A 22166-nucleotide genomic window follows, 5' to 3' on the forward strand; every position below is an offset into this window, starting at 1 on the left:
CTCTCAGCCACGAAGGCTACGCTTCAGTGTTTGTTAGTTTGTTAGTTAGAAGGAAAAACCATGGAACTGATTTGGAAGACGTTATGTTGAACATGCTGAGATACGGCTCTAGCCTCGGCACTCGGAGCGCTAGGCCTCTAGTTTCATATGTTTATTAATCCGTAGAAATGAAATCCTAAATAAACCAAATAAACTGGTGGCACAAGAAGAAGAAACATTGAGGTGAAAATGGTCCAAAGTCAGTTTTAAAAGAAACATTTAGAACGTTTTTGCTAATATCAACAATCGGACACGGACAGATCCTCCTGATGTGTTGAAATTAATGTGAATGAAAGGTCAAAGGTCATTTTTGCTGTTAAAATACCCAAAGAAAAACCAGTTGAACTTCCAGTTTTATCTTCCATCTACTTTTAAACCTGTGAGGACCCTTAAGATAAATCCTATTTTAATGTGTTCAGTTTCTTTTTGAAAATGTTTGTTGTGTTGTCAGTAATGTTTATCCTACATGATTGTGTTGCTCACCGTTTTAATTGTGTTGATTTTGTTTTCGCCCTCATGCATTTTGAACAGTGATGTAATGTGCACATGCTGCCTAGCGGGAGCTTGTGGACATTACAGGAAGTGGAGTCCAGACCAAACCTAAGAAAATGGTTTTAAAATGTAGTTTCTTCCCTTTACAGCTTTTATGATTAATTTAGTAACAAATATCCCAAAGGTCGTTTGTGTAGAAGTTGTTTTCTATGTCCGTCGCCTCTGAATGTTTCTGTGAAGGTTTCCTGAGGATTTCTACTGAACATTTAATAAAATGTGAACTTTTATTATTCGGTACGCAGAGATAATGTAGTTTATATTGGTCATGAGCATTTTTACCACTGCAAATAAATTGATTTATTTGTGATAGTTTCTGTGTCTCGTGAAGAAATTGAACTTGAGTTAATATGGTGATCACTGGGTTTCAAAAGAATAACTCACACACACAGAAACCACTCAATGAGAAAACATCCCAACACTACCAATGGTTTATTTGATTTCACAAGCAGACGCATGTTCCAGTTACAATCAACAGTTTCATCTTTTTATTATCTTGTGAGAACTGATGTGTGGGCGTCGGCTCTACATCAACCTGTCATCACACAGAACACTCAACACCGAGGAGCCAGCGTGACTGAACACTCACGTGGAACTGGTGAATTATGAAAGTGGCTCAGTGTTGGTAAAAAAGTAAAGATCGAACACAAACACAGATTTTAATGTTCTTCACACAAACTAAACGTTGCAAAAACCAGAAATATGAAATGTAGCCTCATGTCATATAAAGGCTGACTAAAGAGCTGCAGCTGTAATACACAGCCACCAACAAACGGTTATAGCTTGTAACTTACATTTGCCTTTTTGACAAGCGCTGTGTTATTACACTGAAATCGTTACTGAGAATTCTCTATTGCTCGGAATACATTTCAATAGGCTCGCTAATTGTTTTCATATGAACGACACTGGAAATAAAAGGTTGTTTTTTTAACCTCGGAGGAGAGAAATGTCCGTCACGTCCGGAGCCCGACGGATTCATCGGTTTGCAGATATTAGTCATATCAGCGAATATTAATTTCAAAGTATTTCCTCTTATTGCAGCAGAGACTATTTTTGATCAAGTTATTCGGCAGTAAGGTCAGGGACCACTTCTCCAAAGATGATGTACTTGTCTGAAATGAGATCTATATCATATCAGCATCTGTGTTTACGTTTGCAGATAACAGACGAAATGAAGCATAAAAGATCTTTATTCATGTTCATATTTTGTCTTATTTTTTGTTTATTTTATCGCCTAATATATATTGAAAGAAGTTTTTACTTCCCAATATCAGAATCGGACTAAAACCCGTGTCTGTCGGGCTCCTTCCATGCAGCTTCGTTACAAACCAGCAACACAAGCTCCAAGAATCTAAAATGAGAACGAAGTGAAGAAGTGATCACTGTGACATGAACTGTGCTTGTTTGTGTTACTGCTTGTTTGTGTTACCACGGCAACTAACGAGCTGAACCACACACACGTGTGAACCACAGCCGCACCACGGCTACGCTGCAGTCCGGATTCAAACTGCTCACTACGGATTAAAACACGTTTTTAAACATCGACTTGTAACACCAGACACACACACACACACACACACACACACACACACACACACACACACACACACACACACACATCATCTCAGCCTCTCCCATTCACTTGAACACGTGTTCAGTGTTTTCATGGCAGTGACGAAGCAAAGCAGGGACAGCGAACGCATCACGACACTCCTCCAGAGATCCGACTTGTTTTTTAAAGTACCACGACAAACATGACACTGACACAATCCCCACAACAGTGTTTCAACACTAACGACTAAAGGGCTTTGCCATGAATTACAAATAAAAACATTGCTATTATCTTTTTAACAATCGTGTTAAGTACTGATACAACAGCCAGGCCGGGCCTCAGAGGGTTTTATAAACCCGTTTTACACTGGACACCAAATATGACATATTTAGAATCAAGCCTTTTAAGTTAATCTAGAAATAAGTTTTGATCAAATTATAAAATGTGTTATTTTTCTGTGCAACGTGTCCAAAGCAACTCGACCGTTCTACTTCTTCGACAGGAGTTTGGACCGATGATCACTTTCACCACGAGTTCTCTCTGTGGACTAATGACTCATCATCAACTGTAAAAAGAAAATATGGACGAAACTCTTCCAGAAGTTTATCTTATCCCAGTTTGGTTTCAACTGGTTATTTAATGGTATAAATGTGCTGAGACGTGGTGATTGGTCGAGACCTCGATACCGAGGCTCCCTCCTGCACAGACTCCGCCTCCACATGACATCAGAGAGCACAAGATGGCGGCCCCCTGATATTTTGGTTATATTTTTGTACAACGGGAGGAAGTTACAGTCTAAATAACCTAACAAACATCTTGTTCGATCTTTTCCAAGTCACCACAGAAAAAGAACCAGACAAATTTCACTTAAAAGGAGAAAAGTATAATAACTCTCCCCTCTTCCTACGTTCAGAAGCTGGAGTTATCTTTTCTAAAACAGCGTCTGGTATTTTTTCTAAAAGGTGCATTACTCTCTCAGACAGACGTCTTCACACTGAGCAGGAGACACAACTAACTGTCACCTGACCAAACACAACAACACGTTGAAAAGCTTTTCTTAGTATAATGTGGATTATAGATGTGACGCTGTGGATCTCAGAACTCTCACTGAACATTATGGAATCAAATCAAATCAAACAAGTTAATTGAATATTAACTCCAGGTATAAAGGACCCATAACTAATTAAACTAGTGGATTGTTTCTGCCAAACTTGAAGATTTGTTGTCTCATTAGCTTCAAGCAGAGGATGTGCAGCGCCTCACTTCCTCTCCTGTTAGAACTCTGTGCTTTTTTCACCAGTTTGGGTTTTGTTTCTGTTTTCTCACGTCGAGGAATCGCCTCCACACACAGAAAACAAACAGTTTTGTTCGGGTTTATATCAGTGGTGGTGATTTCCAGACTGTTGGTTCCCTCCCAGGTGTCATGGAGCATCTGTCTTCGGGTGGAGTGTCACTGCGAGCTCACAGCAGGAGGTCACTTCTCCTGCAGCAGGGCGGGAATGTTGATGTTCCAGCCGATGGCCTGCCGGTCGAAGCCGCAGCTGAACAGGTTGCAGGAGGCGTTGTCCTCACACCAGGCCGAGCAGCACACCATGCGCCGGTGACCCTGATCACACACAGACACACAAACACAAACACACAGCAACTGTTACACACTGAACACAAGGGCGAGCTACGCGCTGTGAGACAAACAAGAGAGTAAACAAATCAGAATTCATGTCCAGTGACGGATTAAATCAATGTTGAGAGTGAATGTCCGACTATCTTACATATTAACATGTGTTCAGGTGTCTCTGAAAACCTTTGGAGATGTTTTGGAACGTGATTCCTTTACACAGTCATGTGATCAAGCTCCAGATCGCAATCCAATCACCAAAGTAATATTACTGCAGATGTAAATGTGGTTCAGGTCGTTCTAGAATTCACTCAAAACTTTATATTTACATTTTTGAGGAGATACTTTAAAAATACTGAAGTTCGCTAATTTGACTGTGTGTCTGTGTGTGTCTCTGTGTGTCTGTGTGTGTGTGTGTGTGTCTGTGTGCGTCTCCTCCACTGACTCACCTGTCTGTTGGTCCGCGGGAGGCGAGCCAGCCGCACCCCCGACATGTCGAACAGTCGGACCTGCCGATTGTCGTGAGGGAGAGCGATGATTCTCTGGTTCACCGACACGCTGATCCTGAGCAGGAGGAACACACAAGCATCTCAACAGTGTAACACACACAGATGCTCTAACATAGGCAGATCCACATAATGTAAAAAGATTACACAATTTGTACAGTTTGAATGAACAAATCCATTCATTCATTATAAATTCACACATCAGCTTTTCTTTGCCACAAATCAGCGCAAATAAAAATGCAAACAAGCGTTATTTTAGGGTTTTGATCTGTTGTCGGACAGAGGAAAACTGATGAGAAACATTAATGTTAGTTTCAGCCGTTAAACTACAAAGTGCATTTGCCACCAGTGCTGAATGCTTCAGTTTGACGACCTGGTTATTGACCTGATACGTTACCAGCAGTTAAACCACCAATGTAGTTTTTCACCTCGAGCATCTTATTATCCTCAAATGTTCTGTATAATAATCTGTGTTAAAAATCATCCACAGTGAGTTTGTGTTCTGTGACACCTGTTGACAGCCGAGTCGGTGCGGATGGTTGCTATGGGCGACCTCATGTTCTTCAGGTCCCACACTTTGACGGTTCGGTCGTCGCTCCCGGACACGACGTTGTCTCCGACCGTGAAGACAGCTGACGTCACCGTGCTGCCGACCACAAGGACACGGGTGAGAAACAGAACCTGTGTTTCCATGGGTTTCCATTACCAAAATGTTTTATTTCCTCTTGAATCCCCAAAAACTGTTTTACCTTGTTCAAAACAAATCAGTATTTAAAGTTCAGACAGTAAAACTTAACTTAAACGTAAAAAATTCAAATACAACATTGATGCATCTACGTTGTAGTTCTTTGGCTGTTTATGGATAGTATTTGACCTCACATACATGTTGTCTGTCAGTGTGTGTGTCTGTGTGTATCTGTGTGTGTGTGTGTGTGTGTGTGTCTGTGTGTGTGAGACTGACTCGGTGTGTCCCTGGAACACGTTGACAGAGTGGATGGACGGATCTCTGAAGTCCCACAGCCTGAAGGTGGTGTCTCTGGACGACGTGACCACCAGGCGTTGGGTGGGGTGTGTGCAGCAGTGGGTCAGCTCCTGGTCATGACCTGAACACACACACGCACGTGCAGACACACACACACACACACACGCAAACACACACGATTAAATAATGACCTTTTGTTGCAACCCTGCAGTTAGTGGGGTAACTATTGCGCCCTCTGCTGGATTCCAAGGCAAACTACTTCAATCTCCGTGTTGCATTTCAGAATTATTTTGTTCCTCACAGTCAAACAAATGTTTTAATTCTTAATAAAACCTCCCAACTGAAAGATTTTCCTTCCTCCTACCAGTGAGCGAGTGAACCAGCTCCGACGTCTCCACATCGTACAGGTTGGCGGCTCGATCCCAGGACGCCGTCACCACCTGTTTGCCCCCCACCAGCCAATCAGCAGCGATCACCACGCCCTGGTGGCTCCGCAGGGTCGTGGTCGCCACGCGGACGGAAGGACAATCATTCGGACCCTCGACTTCGCCGTCGGGCTCGTCTTTATCCGAGAAGTCCACGTCGTCCTCACAGGGCGTCTGCTGCTGGTGCAGAAGAGACAGACGAGGGACGGATGAGACGGGAGACGGACGTTTAAACAACTCACGCAACATCAGAAACTCGAGAAACACAGCAACACAAACTAAAGAGGCTGTTGATGCTCACGCTCATATCAGCAACAGGCTGTGGAGTGGGAAGCTGGACCTGGTACCTCCAGATGTGAGCGGTCTGGTCTCCGGAGGCTGAGGGGGGGAGAAGGGACAAAGACAAAGACATGAACTCTGGAGAATGTCCACACAACAGAGTCCGGACATTCTCTGAACTCTGGATAATTCCAGAAGATTACCCAGAGTTCAGTGCAGGTCAAAATGACCGGTCCGAAACTATCACTTATTTATTTTGTATTTTTTACTCAGATCACTACTATGCACAATAATATTCAACACTTTACATCTTTATTTATATCATGGTCACTTATAATGGTTACATTGCAATATTTATATTTCCATTATGCTATCTTGTAGTATTATTTATATTATGGTCACTTACTTTTTAATTATTTTCTGTATCATGGTCACTACTGTTGCAATATTACTTATAATATTTTTGTTTTCATTACAATAACACTTACATCATTCCACTTTCTCCCCAGTACCTGCTTTTGCACAGTGTCTGTTTTGCAGGTTGTTTGTTTCTGTACTCTCATTATGTGTAGTTTAGTAGTGTACATATTGTGATCTTTTTTATTGTTGCTTCGGCACTGTTACTTAAATTCTGTTTTCTCTTATTTGCTGTAACAAGTGAATTTCCCCGTTGTGTGGATAAATAAAGAAATCTAATCTAATCTAAACAACTATCTGCACGGGAGCAGCTGTGTAAAGACACTCTTCTGTTTGTGTCTGCAGTTCCACGTGTACAGTAAAATGTTATTACAAAATTAAAAATCCCATGTATCTAAATATCAATACCAGGAGGTTCTGCATGGCTCATAATTGGGTCTTTCCAGAAAATAAAAGTTCTGAAAATGAAAGTGTGTGTTGATACCACATTGGATATTCAGGATGTTTCCTCACCTGTTAGAGCCATCTGCTCAGTCGGGTGGAACTTGATGGAGTTGACTGCGGAGACATGGTGAACTGTATTACTTCACAACAGACAACATTCTATTTACTTTCATTTACAAACATTTGCATTTCACTTCCTGATTCACATTTTGAAATGGCCTTTTTAGAGACACTTGAAAGAACATGGCATAATTCAAAAGCACACGTTTCATAACTTCTATCTAAGCTTTACCTGATCCTTGATGGCCCAGATATTTGAGGAGGCACTTCCCAGTCTCAATGCTCCACAGCATCGCAGTGTGGTCTGTTGGAAGACATTATAAATTATAAAATAACGTTTTCATTTCTAATGGAGGGTAAAAAGTGTAAAAAGCAATGGCATTTATTATTAATTGTCATCACTTTTTGTGGTTAAATCTGGTATGAAATACATTTTTCAGCAAGCGGTCAAATAAGATAAAAGATCTTTAGGTTTGACTATAAATGTGAGATTTGAATCTATGTAGACGCTGCAAAAACAAAAAGACAGAGAGAAGTTACTGTCACAGCAGCTTCAATCATACATTTCCAGTTTCACATGAGGTCACCCTGACCTTTGACCCCTGAAATCTGATCCATTAAGTTTTGAGAAGAAGTAAAAACTGGTCAAAATATAACAAAATCCCCCTAAAGGCTTTCTTAAGATATTGTTTTCACCAGAAAACTCCAAAAACATAATTCCTTCAGCCACTGAGTCGCCGGGTCAGAGGCACATGAACCAAACCTGACAAAGACCGAACTGGTAAAATAATGATAATAAAATGAGTGACTACCTGCAGACGCTGTACCCAGCACCACCGGCTGAGTCCTGGTGACGCTGAGGTCCCAGATTCCATCTCTGTGGCCCACGTACTCCCGGACCAGCTGGCACACGGCTCGGGACGTGGTCGCTTTGAAACTGGAAACAATCTGACACGACAACAAACTCAAATTAACACACAAACACCTGAAGACACAAAGCACAGTCGCTGACAGGGCTCCTACACAATCTAACTCCTCCTCTCATTTGGGTTGTGAAGTCTGACTTTACTGTGATTCTTAAATATCACTTTGACAGAAGTTATAGTCGAGTTGAAGAATGTAAATGATGCATATTTGGGGGCATTAGGACCATAGAGTGTAAATAAAGATGGACGACATAATTAAAATACACATTAAATCAAATTCTGTCATTTGAGGTAAATCTCATCACTGTTTGTCTTCATGTTTCTGATAAGTTTGGTTTTATAAATTATTTGATGATGTAAAAATGGGCTGAGATGCACTACTGCACAAATTGAACATTCATCTGTAAAGATATATATTAAGATGTATATATTTTATTTTCTATTTTAAATTTTTGATATTCTATTTCATTGTTATTCTATTTTATTCTTTTTTAAAATGTTTCTATTTTTATTTTATTTTTTGGGGTTGAAATTACCGAGCATTGCTTAAAGAGAGTGTGTGACCCAAGCATTTCATTGACAGTGACTACTTCATGTTATCTCTGTTCATTTGACAATAAAAAATCTTGAATCTTGAACGATTGACAGCTGAGACTGGCTTCTGATTGGTCGAGGGCGTGTATAACAGACTGACTCCATCTTAGATGCTTCAGCTTCATTTCAGGATATCAGGCGGAAGTGGAGTGGAGGCGTCGTCCATGTTGATTTACACTCTACGATTAAGACCCAACACTTTGCATCATTATAGATTTGACTTCTACTTATAAATAATCATATTTTTGAGATGCTAGGGGTTTAAACTTCCCCAGACTTCTCCGGAGCTGTGTAGGAACCCTGGTCCGATGGAGGGAGGAAGCAGAGGAGCAGAACTGAGAAGCTGCTCGGCCGGGGCCGTGTAGTATTCCGGGGCTAAGAAGCTTTGGCTTATTACTGCGTTATTTATATCAGTCCTGGGTTCAAGAGGTTTTACCAAAAAGATCTTTGTTGGTACAGTGTTTGTTTTAAGCTCATCAGGGGCATATGACGGGTGGGGTCGCCATTAACGCCACCCGTCTAATGTTCCATGTGCTTTTAAACATTCACCACCACTGACCATCAACCCAGATCTGGTGCAGACACACTGCATCTTGCTTTTATCATACCAGGATTACTGTAAGTGCAAAACCGCAAGAAAGAAAAATCTGGAGGGGGCAAAAAATACTGAGTTACGGTGAGACAGCGGAAAAAGATTATTAAGAGTCGAGAGGAGTTGTGGTCGAGGTGTTTACATTGAAGATAGGGATGATACAAACTGGACTCTTGGTTGGTTTTGGACAGAGGCTGCTAAGTAAGTTCCAACTGAAAGGAAGCAGGAGATCATAGAGAACAGCATCACCTTATTATCTGTTGAACCAAAGATATTCAACGACCGACAGTAGAAATAAAAAATAGACAACTAAGATCACATGATGAAAAACACCATATCAGTGGCTGCTGGTTGTTAGCACAGATTAGCAATAGATTAACATTTCTTTATGCAACGAGCACGTATTTCCCATCTTGATGTTTGTTTTATTTACATTCCACAAAGCACGAGTTCTCTAAGCTGCATTTGGTTTGTTTGATGATGTGAAGATGAGTGAAGAGTCGACCCAGGATTAACAGGTAAAGGTCTTTGCACATTATCCTGTGATTCATATTTGTCTAAACTGTATCCAGACAAATGAAGCTTTCACATCAGCGTGGGGAATTTTCACTGATTCTGGGACGGTTTATTGCAGATTACATTTTTTCAGACTGTCAATTTTTCCAGTGTTTTGCTTCCAACATGTACATATTAAACCAGACAGCGAGTTTGTGACAACATCACATTATAAACAACTTACAAAGTCATTTATTTCCAGTTAGCTGCTGTGATGTAGCCAACTGGAAGCTGGGATCCAGCCAAAGGCGACAACGGCTGTTTAAAAGCAAATTAATAACCTAAAAAAACTATGATCTTGGTTCCAGTTGTTTCAGCAGTTTCTTCTCTATGTGCTGAAGCGGCTGTGATACAGTTTAAGCTCCAGAACCAGTGAAACTCCACATGTTCTCCTCCACTAGCATCACCCGTCCCTCCAGTACATCTCTCTGCAGCTCGGCGCTCAAGCTTTAATGTGAATAGTCAGGCTCGTCGAAATTCACCTGGGAATCATTCGTAATTTCATTCACATCATTCATTTGCGTTGCTGATTATGTGCAAAGGCCTTAACTTGAGTGTTTCCTGCTGTGCTGAGAATGATGATGAATCCAGAACTTGTTAAATGAAACACGGATGGTTTATTGGTGTTGCGTTGAACAAGGAAGCAACAGGGACTGAGAGGTTCAGGGAAAACATGAAGAACTGCAAAAGAAGCTCAAGGTAAGTGAACAGTGAATATAAAGCACCCAGCGGTTAATGCCCTTCAGTGTGTAGTCTGCTATGGCCACATCAAGATTTGACTTGATTCACAGTAAATCTATATTGTAGATGTCTTTGAAAACAACTTGTTTTCTGGGTGATAGAAAAGAGGCTAAAGGCTCAATGGATGCAAGTGAGCTGTCACATGTTAAATCCCTGCGAAAAATCTCATGATTGGAAAGAAACACATTTGTTCTTCAGGATCTGAGCATCAGCCCATTCAATTTAACCCATTTAACCTGGATCCACTCAAAGGTTTCTTCTGATCTGTCACCCCTCCACACAAAATGTCATGGAAATCGGTTAAGTAGTTTTGGCGTAATCGAGCACATTCCTCTGCCGAGGCCCATCAGATCATTAGATTCAATCAAGCTGCAGCAAACTTCACACGGTCATAAATATCAATCAGCCTCAGAAACTTCCCTTAAGACGCTCCTGAGACTTTGCCTTCCCAAGAGTGGGATGGGCGGATGCAGGAAAACATGATGTCTCCAACCGCTGTCGCCAGATGAAAACACACAGGCACACTTTGGGGGCTGATATCTATGAGTGTGTGCAGCTGGTTTGAAATTAAAGATGTATAATGTAAAGGTTCTTCATTAAAATGTCCAAAAACAACTTGACCTATGTTGTATATTTATTCGCAGCTGATTGCTGCTTAATACAACTTGAATGCATGACCTCATCTGGGAACAGGATTTGCACCTGAGTCCAGTCAGGTTGACTTTCATTGGTAATGGCAGCGATGACAACAACTGCCATGATCCCATGAAGTCATCCAACAAGGCCTTTTTTTAAATAGTTATGATTAGAAACTCCTATTTACTGAAGATTCATAATTCACCTTTAAGGGAACTGTTGGGTCGTGGCGGAGGCATGCGCTCTACTGAGTACTGCTGTAGTTTTATTTCAAGATCAATGTCCTGAAGAACAAAAGATGTGTCGATATCTGATTAATATCTGTAAACAGCCCAAAAAAGATATGAAAGAAGCTAAATCAGATACGGCCAAGCAGCGACCAGCAGACCACACACTCGTCAAAATGAAGCCATGATCTAAAGCAGTCAGCGAAGGCTCCTCCTACATGAGTATGATATTAATAAAGGTAACAACTGCTTCATGTTCTTGATGTCTCCAGAGTGTACCAGTATGTGAATGCCAACAAGTAGCCAAATCAAAATGAAGGGAGCAACTGAAAAAGTTCTGTTAGTGAGAAAACCAGGTCGAGTTTCATCTCACACAGAAACAAAGAGCTGGAACTCCTACATTTGAATGACCAGGTCTCGTGGGGAGGGGGAGTCGTCCCCCTGGCTGGGCTGCTCATGCATATTGGCACACAAGGGGGAGAAATCATCAATAGATTACCCATGAGTCTCCGCCCCACAACTCCCAGCCGGTTTTGCTGAAGTTGCGGGTTCCGCCTACTCTGGCGTGGCAAGAATTAGAACGCGGCTACGAGCAGAAAAGGTGAGAGAGACACAAGTTCTTCTCTGAAACATTCAGAAGTGTTACTGGAAAACAACGAGGCCAATTTAACCTATTAAACCATTTTGTATTCAGTAAAAAGTCAATTAAGATTTTCTCTGCTGCACTGACACTTATATTTACATAATAATTTACATCAATAAGAGTGGAAACAATATCTAAAGAGCCCGAACGACTTATCATTCGAGTGATAGAAATCGACAAATATGAGCCTTACTGACAAATCTGCGTTTCTGTTTGCTGATATGGAAACTTTTATTCTCACCCTCTCTCTCTCTCTTTTTAAATAAAAGTATATATCTGTATTGGCATCAATCCTCAAAATCCATATCAGTCAGGCTCTTCTCACCACAAAATACATCCTCCCAAACAAGCTGACAGGGCATTACTGCAGGACTGATGATGAACTGGCAACAGATTATACACACAAGTGACAAATATACAATAATCATTTCACTATTTAATTCACGAAACCTTCATTCCCCTGCAAAAAAAGTTATGAGAAGAAATTAATAAACCACTCACTTTGCTGGTGGAAGCCTTGTAGGTGGTCTTCAGTTTCTGGGACAGCTGACTCGTGCTGTGACTCGCTGCGAGTTAATGTCAGAGAAATAACACAATTAATAAAAGAGATAGGTGCAGCCACTGTTTACATTTCACGATACATGCACCGTTCAAAATGATAAAGAGGCAGAGGAGTGTGGAGTGCTGCTCACCTTTTGTTTTCAGAGCTCCTTTGGCTAAATCTGCTCCCTCGAAGGTTTGTCCGTCCGGAGCCAGGCGGTCGTTCAGAGTCTCGATTTCTCTGCGTACTGGGGAGGTCAAAGGTCACAGGTTCAAAATGAGACTGACCAGAAATGAGAAGCTTCTGGCTGCACATTGGTTAGCTAGTGTTTATTATTTATTTCACCACTAGATGTCACTACATTCTACACACTGAATCTTTAAACATAAAGGGCCCATTCTCGGGTAAAGAAAACAATCCGTACAATTTAGATGATTTTAACACCAGTGAAAACATCCCTGTGATTATTTCATATTCAATATTGGCCAGAATATCCTTTCACCTAAATCTCACAAATGACACCATTTATGTTGTTTGATTAAATTCTGATTGAAACCCTCAGTTGGAAATTTTATATATTTAAAAGTCTTAAAGTAAATTGTGTTCTCCCTGTGATGATAACCGAGAAACCAAGAATATTAAATATTTTATTGAAACCAAAGCCATTCTGCAATTTGTGATAACTCACACTCCAGGTTTTCTATGTAGAGGTTTTCAAACTCCCTCTCGATCTGGCTGAACAGGTCCAGCAGGTTGCTCCTCAGAGACAGGGGCAGTTTGGAGTCCTGCAGGGAGACAACACGGAGAAGAGTGAACGACCTGGATCTCCACCGAGGAGGTGAGAGGCTGATCAGCTGAGGAGAGGTCAGGGTGAAGGACACAGGTGTTTCAGGCTCAAGCCACACTCTAGATACGTCTGGCGTCCACTAGGGACGGGAATCGGCAGGGACCTCCCGATACGATACTATCACGATACTTAGGTGGCGATACGATATGTATTGCGATTCGATATTACAATTTCCTGGGATTTCTTTTGGTTATTTTTTTGTTTTTTAAAACTGGACCATGGAAAAATGTTGAATCATACCTTCAAATACAACAGTCAAATTCACTTAGAGCTTTACCAGTTTTATTTCAAATATTAACATTAACTTAATGACTGCCGGGCAGCCAATAGAGAAAATAAATAAAAATGTGCACTATTATTGTATAGCCCCTGTCAACTGCACACAAACTGACAGATTAAGAAATGTAAGCCACCTAGGCTACTTTTAAACAATAAATAAAAGGTAAATTAAATAGAATGAATAAAAGTTTAATTAAAATATAAACTTTGAAATAAACAAAAAGTAGACTATTGTTGTTTGCATGTAGGCGATGCAAAGCTAGTGCTTGGGTGTGTTTAGATTCTTGTGCAAAAACAAGAGCTGGTCAACATGCTCTGGGGTGATGTTGCTCCCCCCATATATCCCCCCCGGTATAAACCAATAAATATGTTTTAAAAAAAATTAAAAAAAAAAAAAAATTTAATTAACAAAAAAATCGATTTGGGAGGCAGCATTGCGATTTAAATCGTTATTCACAAGAATCCCGATTTGTTACTGAATCGATTTTCCCCCCCACCCCTAGCGTCCACACTACTCCGCTGAGACAGAGACTTTTGGAAACGCTGATAAAACCTGTGTTGTTTTCAAACCTCTTGGGCGGAAACGAAGATGTTTGGAAACAGAGACTCTCACGACCGCTTTGCTGTCGCGATGTAGCCTCCTCTGATTCGTCAGGCTCTCATCGCTTGAGCCTCTTTCAGGTGAAAACCTCAGCTTCAAGTGTAGAACACAACATGGAGGATCCATTACAAGTGTCACTGACCCTGTTGTCTTTTCTAACAGCTGTTGTTTAGTTAAACTCTGGATTATTTACAAGGACACAACTGTTTACATGTGGAGGAGACAGACAAGGCCTCTAGAAGAGCTGAGACGTGCGGGTCATGTGGGCAGGGGGGGCGCTCTAAGCAGATAACTCGTCTAAAGAGGAGGTCACACATCCAGGGCGGCCTAGGGCTTAGTATGGACGAGGATTAATGTTCCTACAAAGCCAAAGAGCTTGGACAGAGAGTCGTAGCAGTAGCACGGCTGAAGCTTCAGTTAGAGGCCGACTGTGTGTTTTTAACCCTCATTTGACCCGGAGGACACAGGGAGGCGTGGCAGAGACAGCACGACATTCCAGGGTTACATAGTTATACAAATAAACACACATCAACACAGACAAAGGACAATTAAATAAAGATTGTTGAAAGCAGATTCAGCAGATTGAGGAACTGGAGTCGCATTTGCACTCATGAGTGAGGCAGGTTATTATCAGAGCTTTGAATTATCCTTCGGAGACAAAATTATGAAACTGGAAACAGCTCTGGAGGAAATGGACGGAGACTTGAACGCTGTGAAGCAAAGTGGGACAAAGCTTCTGATTCAGGTGAAATCCAGACCACACAACACATTTACTAAATACCAATCAATCCTAATCTATAACCAAGCTAAATGAGCTAGCTCTAGAAACTATGAGGGGAGTGACACTTATGTCTCGAACACGGGGACGCAACACCTGAAACTTACCTCCATTCTCATGAAAGACTCCAGATTATCAGGGGACTGGGACCAAAAAGGACCAGAGTGGAGAGAGACAGTCACGAGAAAAGGATAAAACTGTTCAGATAGAAATCCAGCTCCTGTCACAGTGACTGAGTGCTTATTAATTTTAAATGCATTGTGACACTCATAGAGTCTGACACAGGAAACAGGAGCGGGTTTTGCTTGATGCTACGACAGAGCACATACGTATTGGAGGGTTCAACAGAAACACTACTTTCTGTCAATCTGACACATGAACAAATACCAAATGAACTTCAAAATAAGAATTAGCATAAATACATAGAGTTGCGTTTTAATGAGACATTGGTGCATCCGGCAGTTTTTAGAAATGTCATCAACTCCAGAGAAGGTCCAGAGAAGGTCTGGAGTTTCTCCAGAGTTCAGTCCCGGTCTGGAAGCAGAGTCATGTCGTCAATCTGAATTCACCGTTTATTGTCTTTTCAGATAATTGGCTGCAGGAAACCGAGTTAAATGTCATGGTTCACTGTTGTCGCTCTTGTAATGCAAATCTGAAAATACATGAGGCTGGAACACCAAATTTGTCTAGGTGTGTTTTAATAGGGGCTTCTCCAGAAAGGATCAACACAGAGAGTCACAGGGATCTCAGGGTGAAGATGGAGAACAGTCAATGCAAGGAACGTATATAGGAGAGCTTAAGCTGTTTGCCTTAGACAGTTCAGACTGGTTCTGTAGGCACAGTTTGAGACAGGGACTAAAACACAATAAATGATTTGCATACGTTTCCATTAGGTTTTTAGACAGTCAAAGAAGGTCAAAACAGACTCTATCACTGTTTTTGTTGCAACTACATAAAACCACTACTAATAAACACTGTCACAAAGTGGACGTTTCATGCTACATCTACACAACAGTGTAGATGTAGATGTAGTGCATCCCTGTGACTACTTTATACTTCTCCCAAATATTTGCTCACCTAAAATGGTGAAGTTTGGAAACACCCCGGCCCCCGTTTTAGTTTGAAAAATGTTGTAGTGTAGACGAGCAAAAACACAGACATTTTGAGACAATGACCCACTCAGCTACATTCACTTCATGATTGGTTCTTATCAGTCCTGACTCAGCTAACAGCGGTGAAGGCAAAGCTATGTAAACGCTTAATGTCAGAATATAGTTCCACCTCGTCGTCGTTCTGAAATTCACATCTTACAGCTTTGAGGTGTTTTTTGTAAACAGATGACAGGACGTACTTTGGTCTGCTCCTTCCTGAGTTGTTTGAGGACTGCCAGGTCCTCGCCGTCTTTTGCTCTTTCCTCACGCAGCTGTTCCACCACCGCAGATGTTTTGGCTATACAGCCCTTGATAGCTTGGTCTCTGCTCAGATGGGCCTCCATCATCTGTGAGGCGCACGGAGGACAAAAGATGCATTGTGGAGAAAACTCTGGAAGGGACACTGTGGAGGTTTATACTTCAGTCTCGGTCGTCACACTCACAGATTCATACAGTTGTTTGCATGTTTACGTGGTATTAACTTTGCCTGAGAAGGAAACTGTGGGCACGGTGGTGTTCAGTCCGTGGACGATGCGGTCGTCCATGGTGCACATCACCTTCAGCACCTCCTGAGAAACACACAGCGGGACACAGAGACACCCAGGAGCTTCAGGTCAACTCCAAACCATCCAAAACAAACATGTGTTTTTCATTTAAATGTATTTGAGGTGTCTCTCTGCTCTGGTGCACACATGGAAAGCCTAGGCAGAGAGAACACACCTCCACCTCCCTACCCTTCCGTGACAGAACATCTGAGGACAATGGGAGGAATTTCTGATGGTTGAGCACCTTTTTTCCAATGAACACATGTGGGTGTATCAGAGGTGTTTACTCATCTTGATTTCCATGGAACTGATAAGAAATGATTTACTAATCAAATATAATGATGTGTAGTATCTCAAATTAATGACTTGTTACAAACCAATAATAAGTTAATTTATTAAATAAATATTGCTAGCTCAAAACCATTACTCACCTAACCTACTGTTTGAGGTGAACATTCTTTTCCTCATTTTGAGTTGATTCGATGTTTTGGTTTCAATGCATGTGTTGAATTCACAGGCTTTATGAAAATCATGATCGATTGTCCCCAAGTGTGTTTCCAGTGCACCTTCTTGCATTTTGTTATTGATACACAAGTCTAAAAAAAAGCTAAGTCTAAAACCTACTGTGATATTTTTACTTTATTGGGTTACCACTGCAAAGGATTTTTGATGCACAACTTGAAAACACATCAGAGCAGATGGATTGAAACCCACCTTCTCACTCATAAACATGACGCCAGCATCATCTTCTTTCTTAGGACCAAAAATGTCTGGCTTCGCCCCTGAAAACACCTCCATGCACTTGTGAAGCGCTTTGAATCGTCTTTTGTCTGTAAACTTGCAATGACTGTTTCGGTCTTGGTTGAAAACCTGTTTTCCAATGAACACATGTGGGTGTATCAGTGGTGTTGCCTTATCTTGATTTCCATGGAACTGAAAACAAATAATCTCACATTAACCCGGCTCTGTATCAAACAATGTTAACCTACATCTAATTATAAACTGTCTTAGTAGTGTAGCTCATGATGTAAGAAGAATGTCAAAAAAAATGTGTATGCCGTGAATTAAATAAAATATAATTGAATAAATCAGATTTGTTCTTGCTTTTGTTTCTGTGCGGGCGGGGGGTGGGTGGGTTAGGCCCAGCACAGACAGGGGCACTCAGAGAACACTTATTGTTATTATTATAAATTAGTTCATGTTATTAAAGTATTTATTAACAAGTTCTAAATGAAATATACTTGGGGTTCATTTCTCCAGGAAAGCCTTTATCTTTCAGCCTCTCTCTGTTCAATGCTTGTTTCGGTCTTGCTTGATTTCCAGTCAGCAGAACAGAAGCGTGGGTCTTAGAGCTCTGGGTGTTTTTCAGTATCCACAATAAGTTTTGTATCATCAACCCTTGATGAGTGGTCCGAAATGGGAAGAGTTATTTACCAGTGTGTGTGAGAGAGAGACAGAGAGAGAGAGAGAGAGAGAGAGAGAGAGAGAGAGAGAGAGACTACTGCCCATCACCTGAAGTTCTTTACATTAAATTTTAACTGCAGCGTTTGTGAGGTTTCTGTGACTAATGCATTTCCCTGTATAAATCTAGTCCCATGACTCTGACCAAATACTTCATTAAATGTAAGTGATTGTCACAGAGAAAGAAATGTGAGAAGATGGAAATGTGAACAATGTAACACAACAGATCTTTAAAAGATAATAAAATAACACCCAATGGAAATAAGGATGACAACCTGACAGGCACTGACAGACAGTGAGGCCCTATTGAAATTGTAAGGATTTTTTTTTTTCAGGCAAATTATTGGCTTTTTGAGGTCTTTAACATGCTAAAATTCTATGCTAAAAACCATTATCTATTTGCAGATAATAAGAAAGTGGTAAAAATGTAAGTATTCTGGAGGAATTTTCAAGGGGCGTGGCAAAATGGCTCAACGGTGCCCCCCGATACCCCGGAACATGTTTACATTGACCGATTGTCACGATCTGGCAGTTTATATTTTGCAGTGTAAATTGTAAAAGTGTTTTCTGTTTATCTGGTAGAGCTCTGTTGTTTATGTTCAAAGTGTTTTCATGTTTTCACACTCTGTGTTTCTGTTTCCTGTTTTATTTTGTAGTCTCTGTTCCTTGTGTGTTATTTCTGTCTTCACTTCCTGTAGTGTGGACGGGCAAAAGCGCAGACATTTTAAGACAATGACCCACTCATCAACATTCACTTCATGATTGGTTCTTATCAGTCCTGACTCAGCTAACAGCGGTGAAGGCAAAGCTATGTAAACGCTTAATGTCAGAATATAGTTCCACCTCGTCGTCGTTCTGAAATTCACATCTTACAGCTTTGAGGTGTTTTTTGTAAACAGATGACAGGACGTACTTTGGTCTGCTCCTTCCTGAGTTGTTTGAGGACTGCCAGGTCCTCGCCGTCTTTTGCTCTTTCCTCACGCAGCTGTTCCACCACCGCAGATGTTTTGGCTATACAGCCCTTGATAGCTTGGTCTCTGCTCAGATGGGCCTCCATCATCGGTGTGGCGCACGGAGGACAAAAGATGCATTGTGGAGAAAACTCTGGAAGGGACACTGTGGAGGTTTATACTTCAGTCTCGTACGTCACACTCACAGATTCATACAGTTGTTTGCATGTTTACGTGGCATTAACTTTGCCTGAGAAGGAAACTGTGGGCACGGTGGTGTTCAGTCCGTGGACGATGCGGTCGTCCATGGTGCACATCACCTTCAGCACCTCCTGAGAAACACACAGCGGGACACAGAGACACCCAGGAGCTTCAGGTCAACTCCAAACCATCCAAAACAAACATGTGTTTTTCATTTAAATGTATTTGAGGTGTCTCTCTGTTCTGGTGCACACATGGAAAGCCTAGGCAGAGAGAACACACCTCCACCTCCCTACCCTTCCGTGACAGAACATCTGAGGACAATGGGAGGAATTTCTGATGGTTGAGCACCTTTTTTCCAATGAACACATGTGGGTGTATCAGAGGTGTTTACTCATCTTGATTTCCATGGAACTGATAAGAAATGATTTACTAATCAAATATAATGATGTGTAGTATCTCAAATTAATGACTTGTTACAAACCAATAATAAGTTAATTTATTAAATAAATATTGCTAGCTCAAAACCATTACTCACCTAACCTACTGTTTGAGGTGAACATTCTTTTCCTCATTTTGAGTTGATTCGATGTTTTGGTTTCAATGCATGTGTTGAATTCACAGGCTTTATGAAAATCATGATCGATTGTCCCCAAGTGTGTTTCCAGTGCACCTTCTTGCATTTTGTTATTGATACACAAGTCTAAAAAAAAGCTAAGTCTAAAACCTACTGTGATATTTTTACTTTATTGGGTTACCACTGCAAAGGATTTTTGATGCACAACTTGAAAACACATCAGAGCAGATGGATTGAAACCCACCTTCTCACTCATAAACATGACGCCAGCATCATCTTCTTTCTTAGGACCAAAAATGTCTGGCTTCGCCCCTGAAAACACCTCCATGCACTTGTGAAGCGCTTTGAATCGTCTTTTGTCTGTAAACTTGCAATACCTGTTTCGGTCTTGGTTGAACACCTGTTTTCCAATGAACACATGTGGGTGTATCAGTGGTGTTGCCTTATCTTGATTTCCATGGAACTGAAAACAAATAATCTCACATTAACCCGGCTCTGTATCAAACAATGTTAACCTACATCTAATTATAAACTGTCTTAGTAGTGTAGCTCATGATGTAAGAAGAATGTCAAAAAAAATGTGTATGCCGTGAATTAAATAAAATATAATTGAATAAATCAGATTTGTTCTTGCTTTTGTTTCTGTGCGGGCGGGGGGTGGGTGGGTTAGGCCCAGCACAGACAGGGGCACTCAGAGAACACTTATTGTTATTATTATAAATTAGTTCATGTTATTAAAGTATTTATTAACAAGTTCTAAATGAAATATACTTGGGGTTCATTTCTCCAGGAAAGCCTTTATCTTTCAGCCTCTCTCTGTTCAATGCTTGTTTCGGTCTTGCTTGATTTCCAGTCAGCAGAACAGAAGCGTGGGTCTTAGAGCTCTGGGTGTTTTTCAGTATCCACAATAAGTTTTGTATCATCAACCCTTGATGAGTGGTCCGAAATGGGAAGAGTTATTTACCAGTGTGTGTGAGAGAGAGAGAGAGAGAGAGAGAGAGAGAGAGAGAGAGAGAGAGAGAGAGAGAGACTACTGCCCATCACCTGAAGTTCTTTACATTAAATTTTAACTGCAGCGTTTGTGAGGTTTCTGTGACTAATGCATTTCCCTGTATAAATCTAGTCCCATGACTCTGACCAAATACTTCATTAAATGTAAGTGATTGTCACAGAGAAAGAAATGTGAGAAGATGGAAATGTGAACAATGTAACACAACAGATCTTTAAAAGATAATAAAATAACACCCAATGGAAATAAGGATGACAACCTGACAGGCACTGACAGACAGTGAGGCCCTATTGAAATTGTAAGGATAATTTTTTTTTCAGGCAAATTATTGGCTTTTTGAGGTCTTTAACATGCTAAAATTCTATGCTAAAAACCATTATCTATTTGCAGATAATAAGAAAGTGGTAAAAATGTAAGTATTCTGGAGGAATTTTCAAGGGGCGTGGCAAAATGGCTCAACGGTGCCCCCCGATACCCCGGAACATGTTTACATTGACCGATTGTCACGATCTGGCAGTTTATATTTTGCAGTGTAAATTGTAAAAGTGTTTTCTGTTTATCTGGTAGAGCTCTGTTGTTTATGTTCAAAGTGTTTTCATGTTTTCACACTCTGTGTTTCTGTTTCCTGTTTTATTTTGTAGTCTCTGTTCCTTGTGTGTTATTTCTGTCTTCACTTCCTGTAGTGTGGACGGGCAAAAGCGCAGACATTTTAAGACAATGACCCACTCATCAACATTCACTTCATGATTGGTTCTTATCAGTCCTGACTCAGCTAACAGCGGTGAAGGCAAAGCTATGTAAACGCTTAATGTCAGAATATAGTTCCACCTCGTCGTCGTTCTGAAATTCACATCTTACAGCTTTGAGGTGTTTTTTGTAAACAGATGCATTGTGGAGAAAACTCTGGAAGGGACACTGTGGAGGTTTATACTTCAGTCTCGTACGTCACACTCACAGATTCATACAGTTGTTTGCATGTTTGCGTGGCATTAACTTTGCCTGAGAAGGAAACTGTGGGCACGGTGGTGTTCAGTCCGTGGACGATGCGGTCGTCCATGGTGCACATCACCTTCAGCACCTCCTGAGAAACACACAGCGGGACACAGAGACACCCAGGAGCTTCAGGTCAACTCCAAACCATCCAAAACAAACATGTGTTTTTCATTTAAATGTATTTGAGGTGTCTCTCTGCTCTGGTGCACACATGGAAAGCCTAGGCAGAGAGAACACACCTCCACCTCCCTACCCTTCCGTGACAGAACATCTGAGGACAATGGGAGGAATTTCTGATGGTTGAGCACCTTTTTTCCAATGAACTCGTGGGTGTATCAGAGGTGTTGCCTCATCTTGATTTCCATGGAAATGATAAGCAACGATTTACTAATCAAATATAATGATGTAGTATCTCCAAATAATCACCTGTTACAAACCAAATTTTAGGTAG

General features: G+C 41.1%; 1 protein-coding gene across 1 annotated transcript; it reads right to left on the reverse strand.

The window, feature by feature from the left end:
- Positions 1 to 2173: 2173 nt before the first annotated feature.
- Positions 2174 to 21986, reverse strand: LOC133018186 (WD repeat-containing protein 37-like). Its single transcript, XM_061084503.1, has 21 exons — positions 21969 to 21986; positions 21678 to 21803; positions 19958 to 20113; positions 19186 to 19267; positions 18899 to 19089; positions 17239 to 17394; positions 16462 to 16548; positions 16180 to 16326; positions 14936 to 14971; positions 13012 to 13177; positions 12475 to 12570; positions 12284 to 12348; positions 7681 to 7816; positions 7101 to 7172; positions 6878 to 6922; positions 5970 to 6046; positions 5608 to 5848; positions 5223 to 5364; positions 4773 to 4907; positions 4205 to 4319; positions 2174 to 3746 (listed from the first exon to the last, which is right to left on the reverse strand). The coding sequence occupies exons 1-21, from the start codon at positions 21984 to 21986 to the stop codon at positions 3615 to 3617; spliced, it is 2421 nt and encodes an 806-aa protein (XP_060940486.1). The 3' UTR covers positions 2174 to 3614.
- Between the last annotated feature and the right edge of the window lie 180 nt (positions 21987 to 22166).

This window comes from Limanda limanda, chromosome 13 (genome assembly GCF_963576545.1).
Source record: "Limanda limanda chromosome 13, fLimLim1.1, whole genome shotgun sequence".
Taxonomy (NCBI): domain Eukaryota; kingdom Metazoa; phylum Chordata; class Actinopteri; order Pleuronectiformes; family Pleuronectidae; genus Limanda; species Limanda limanda.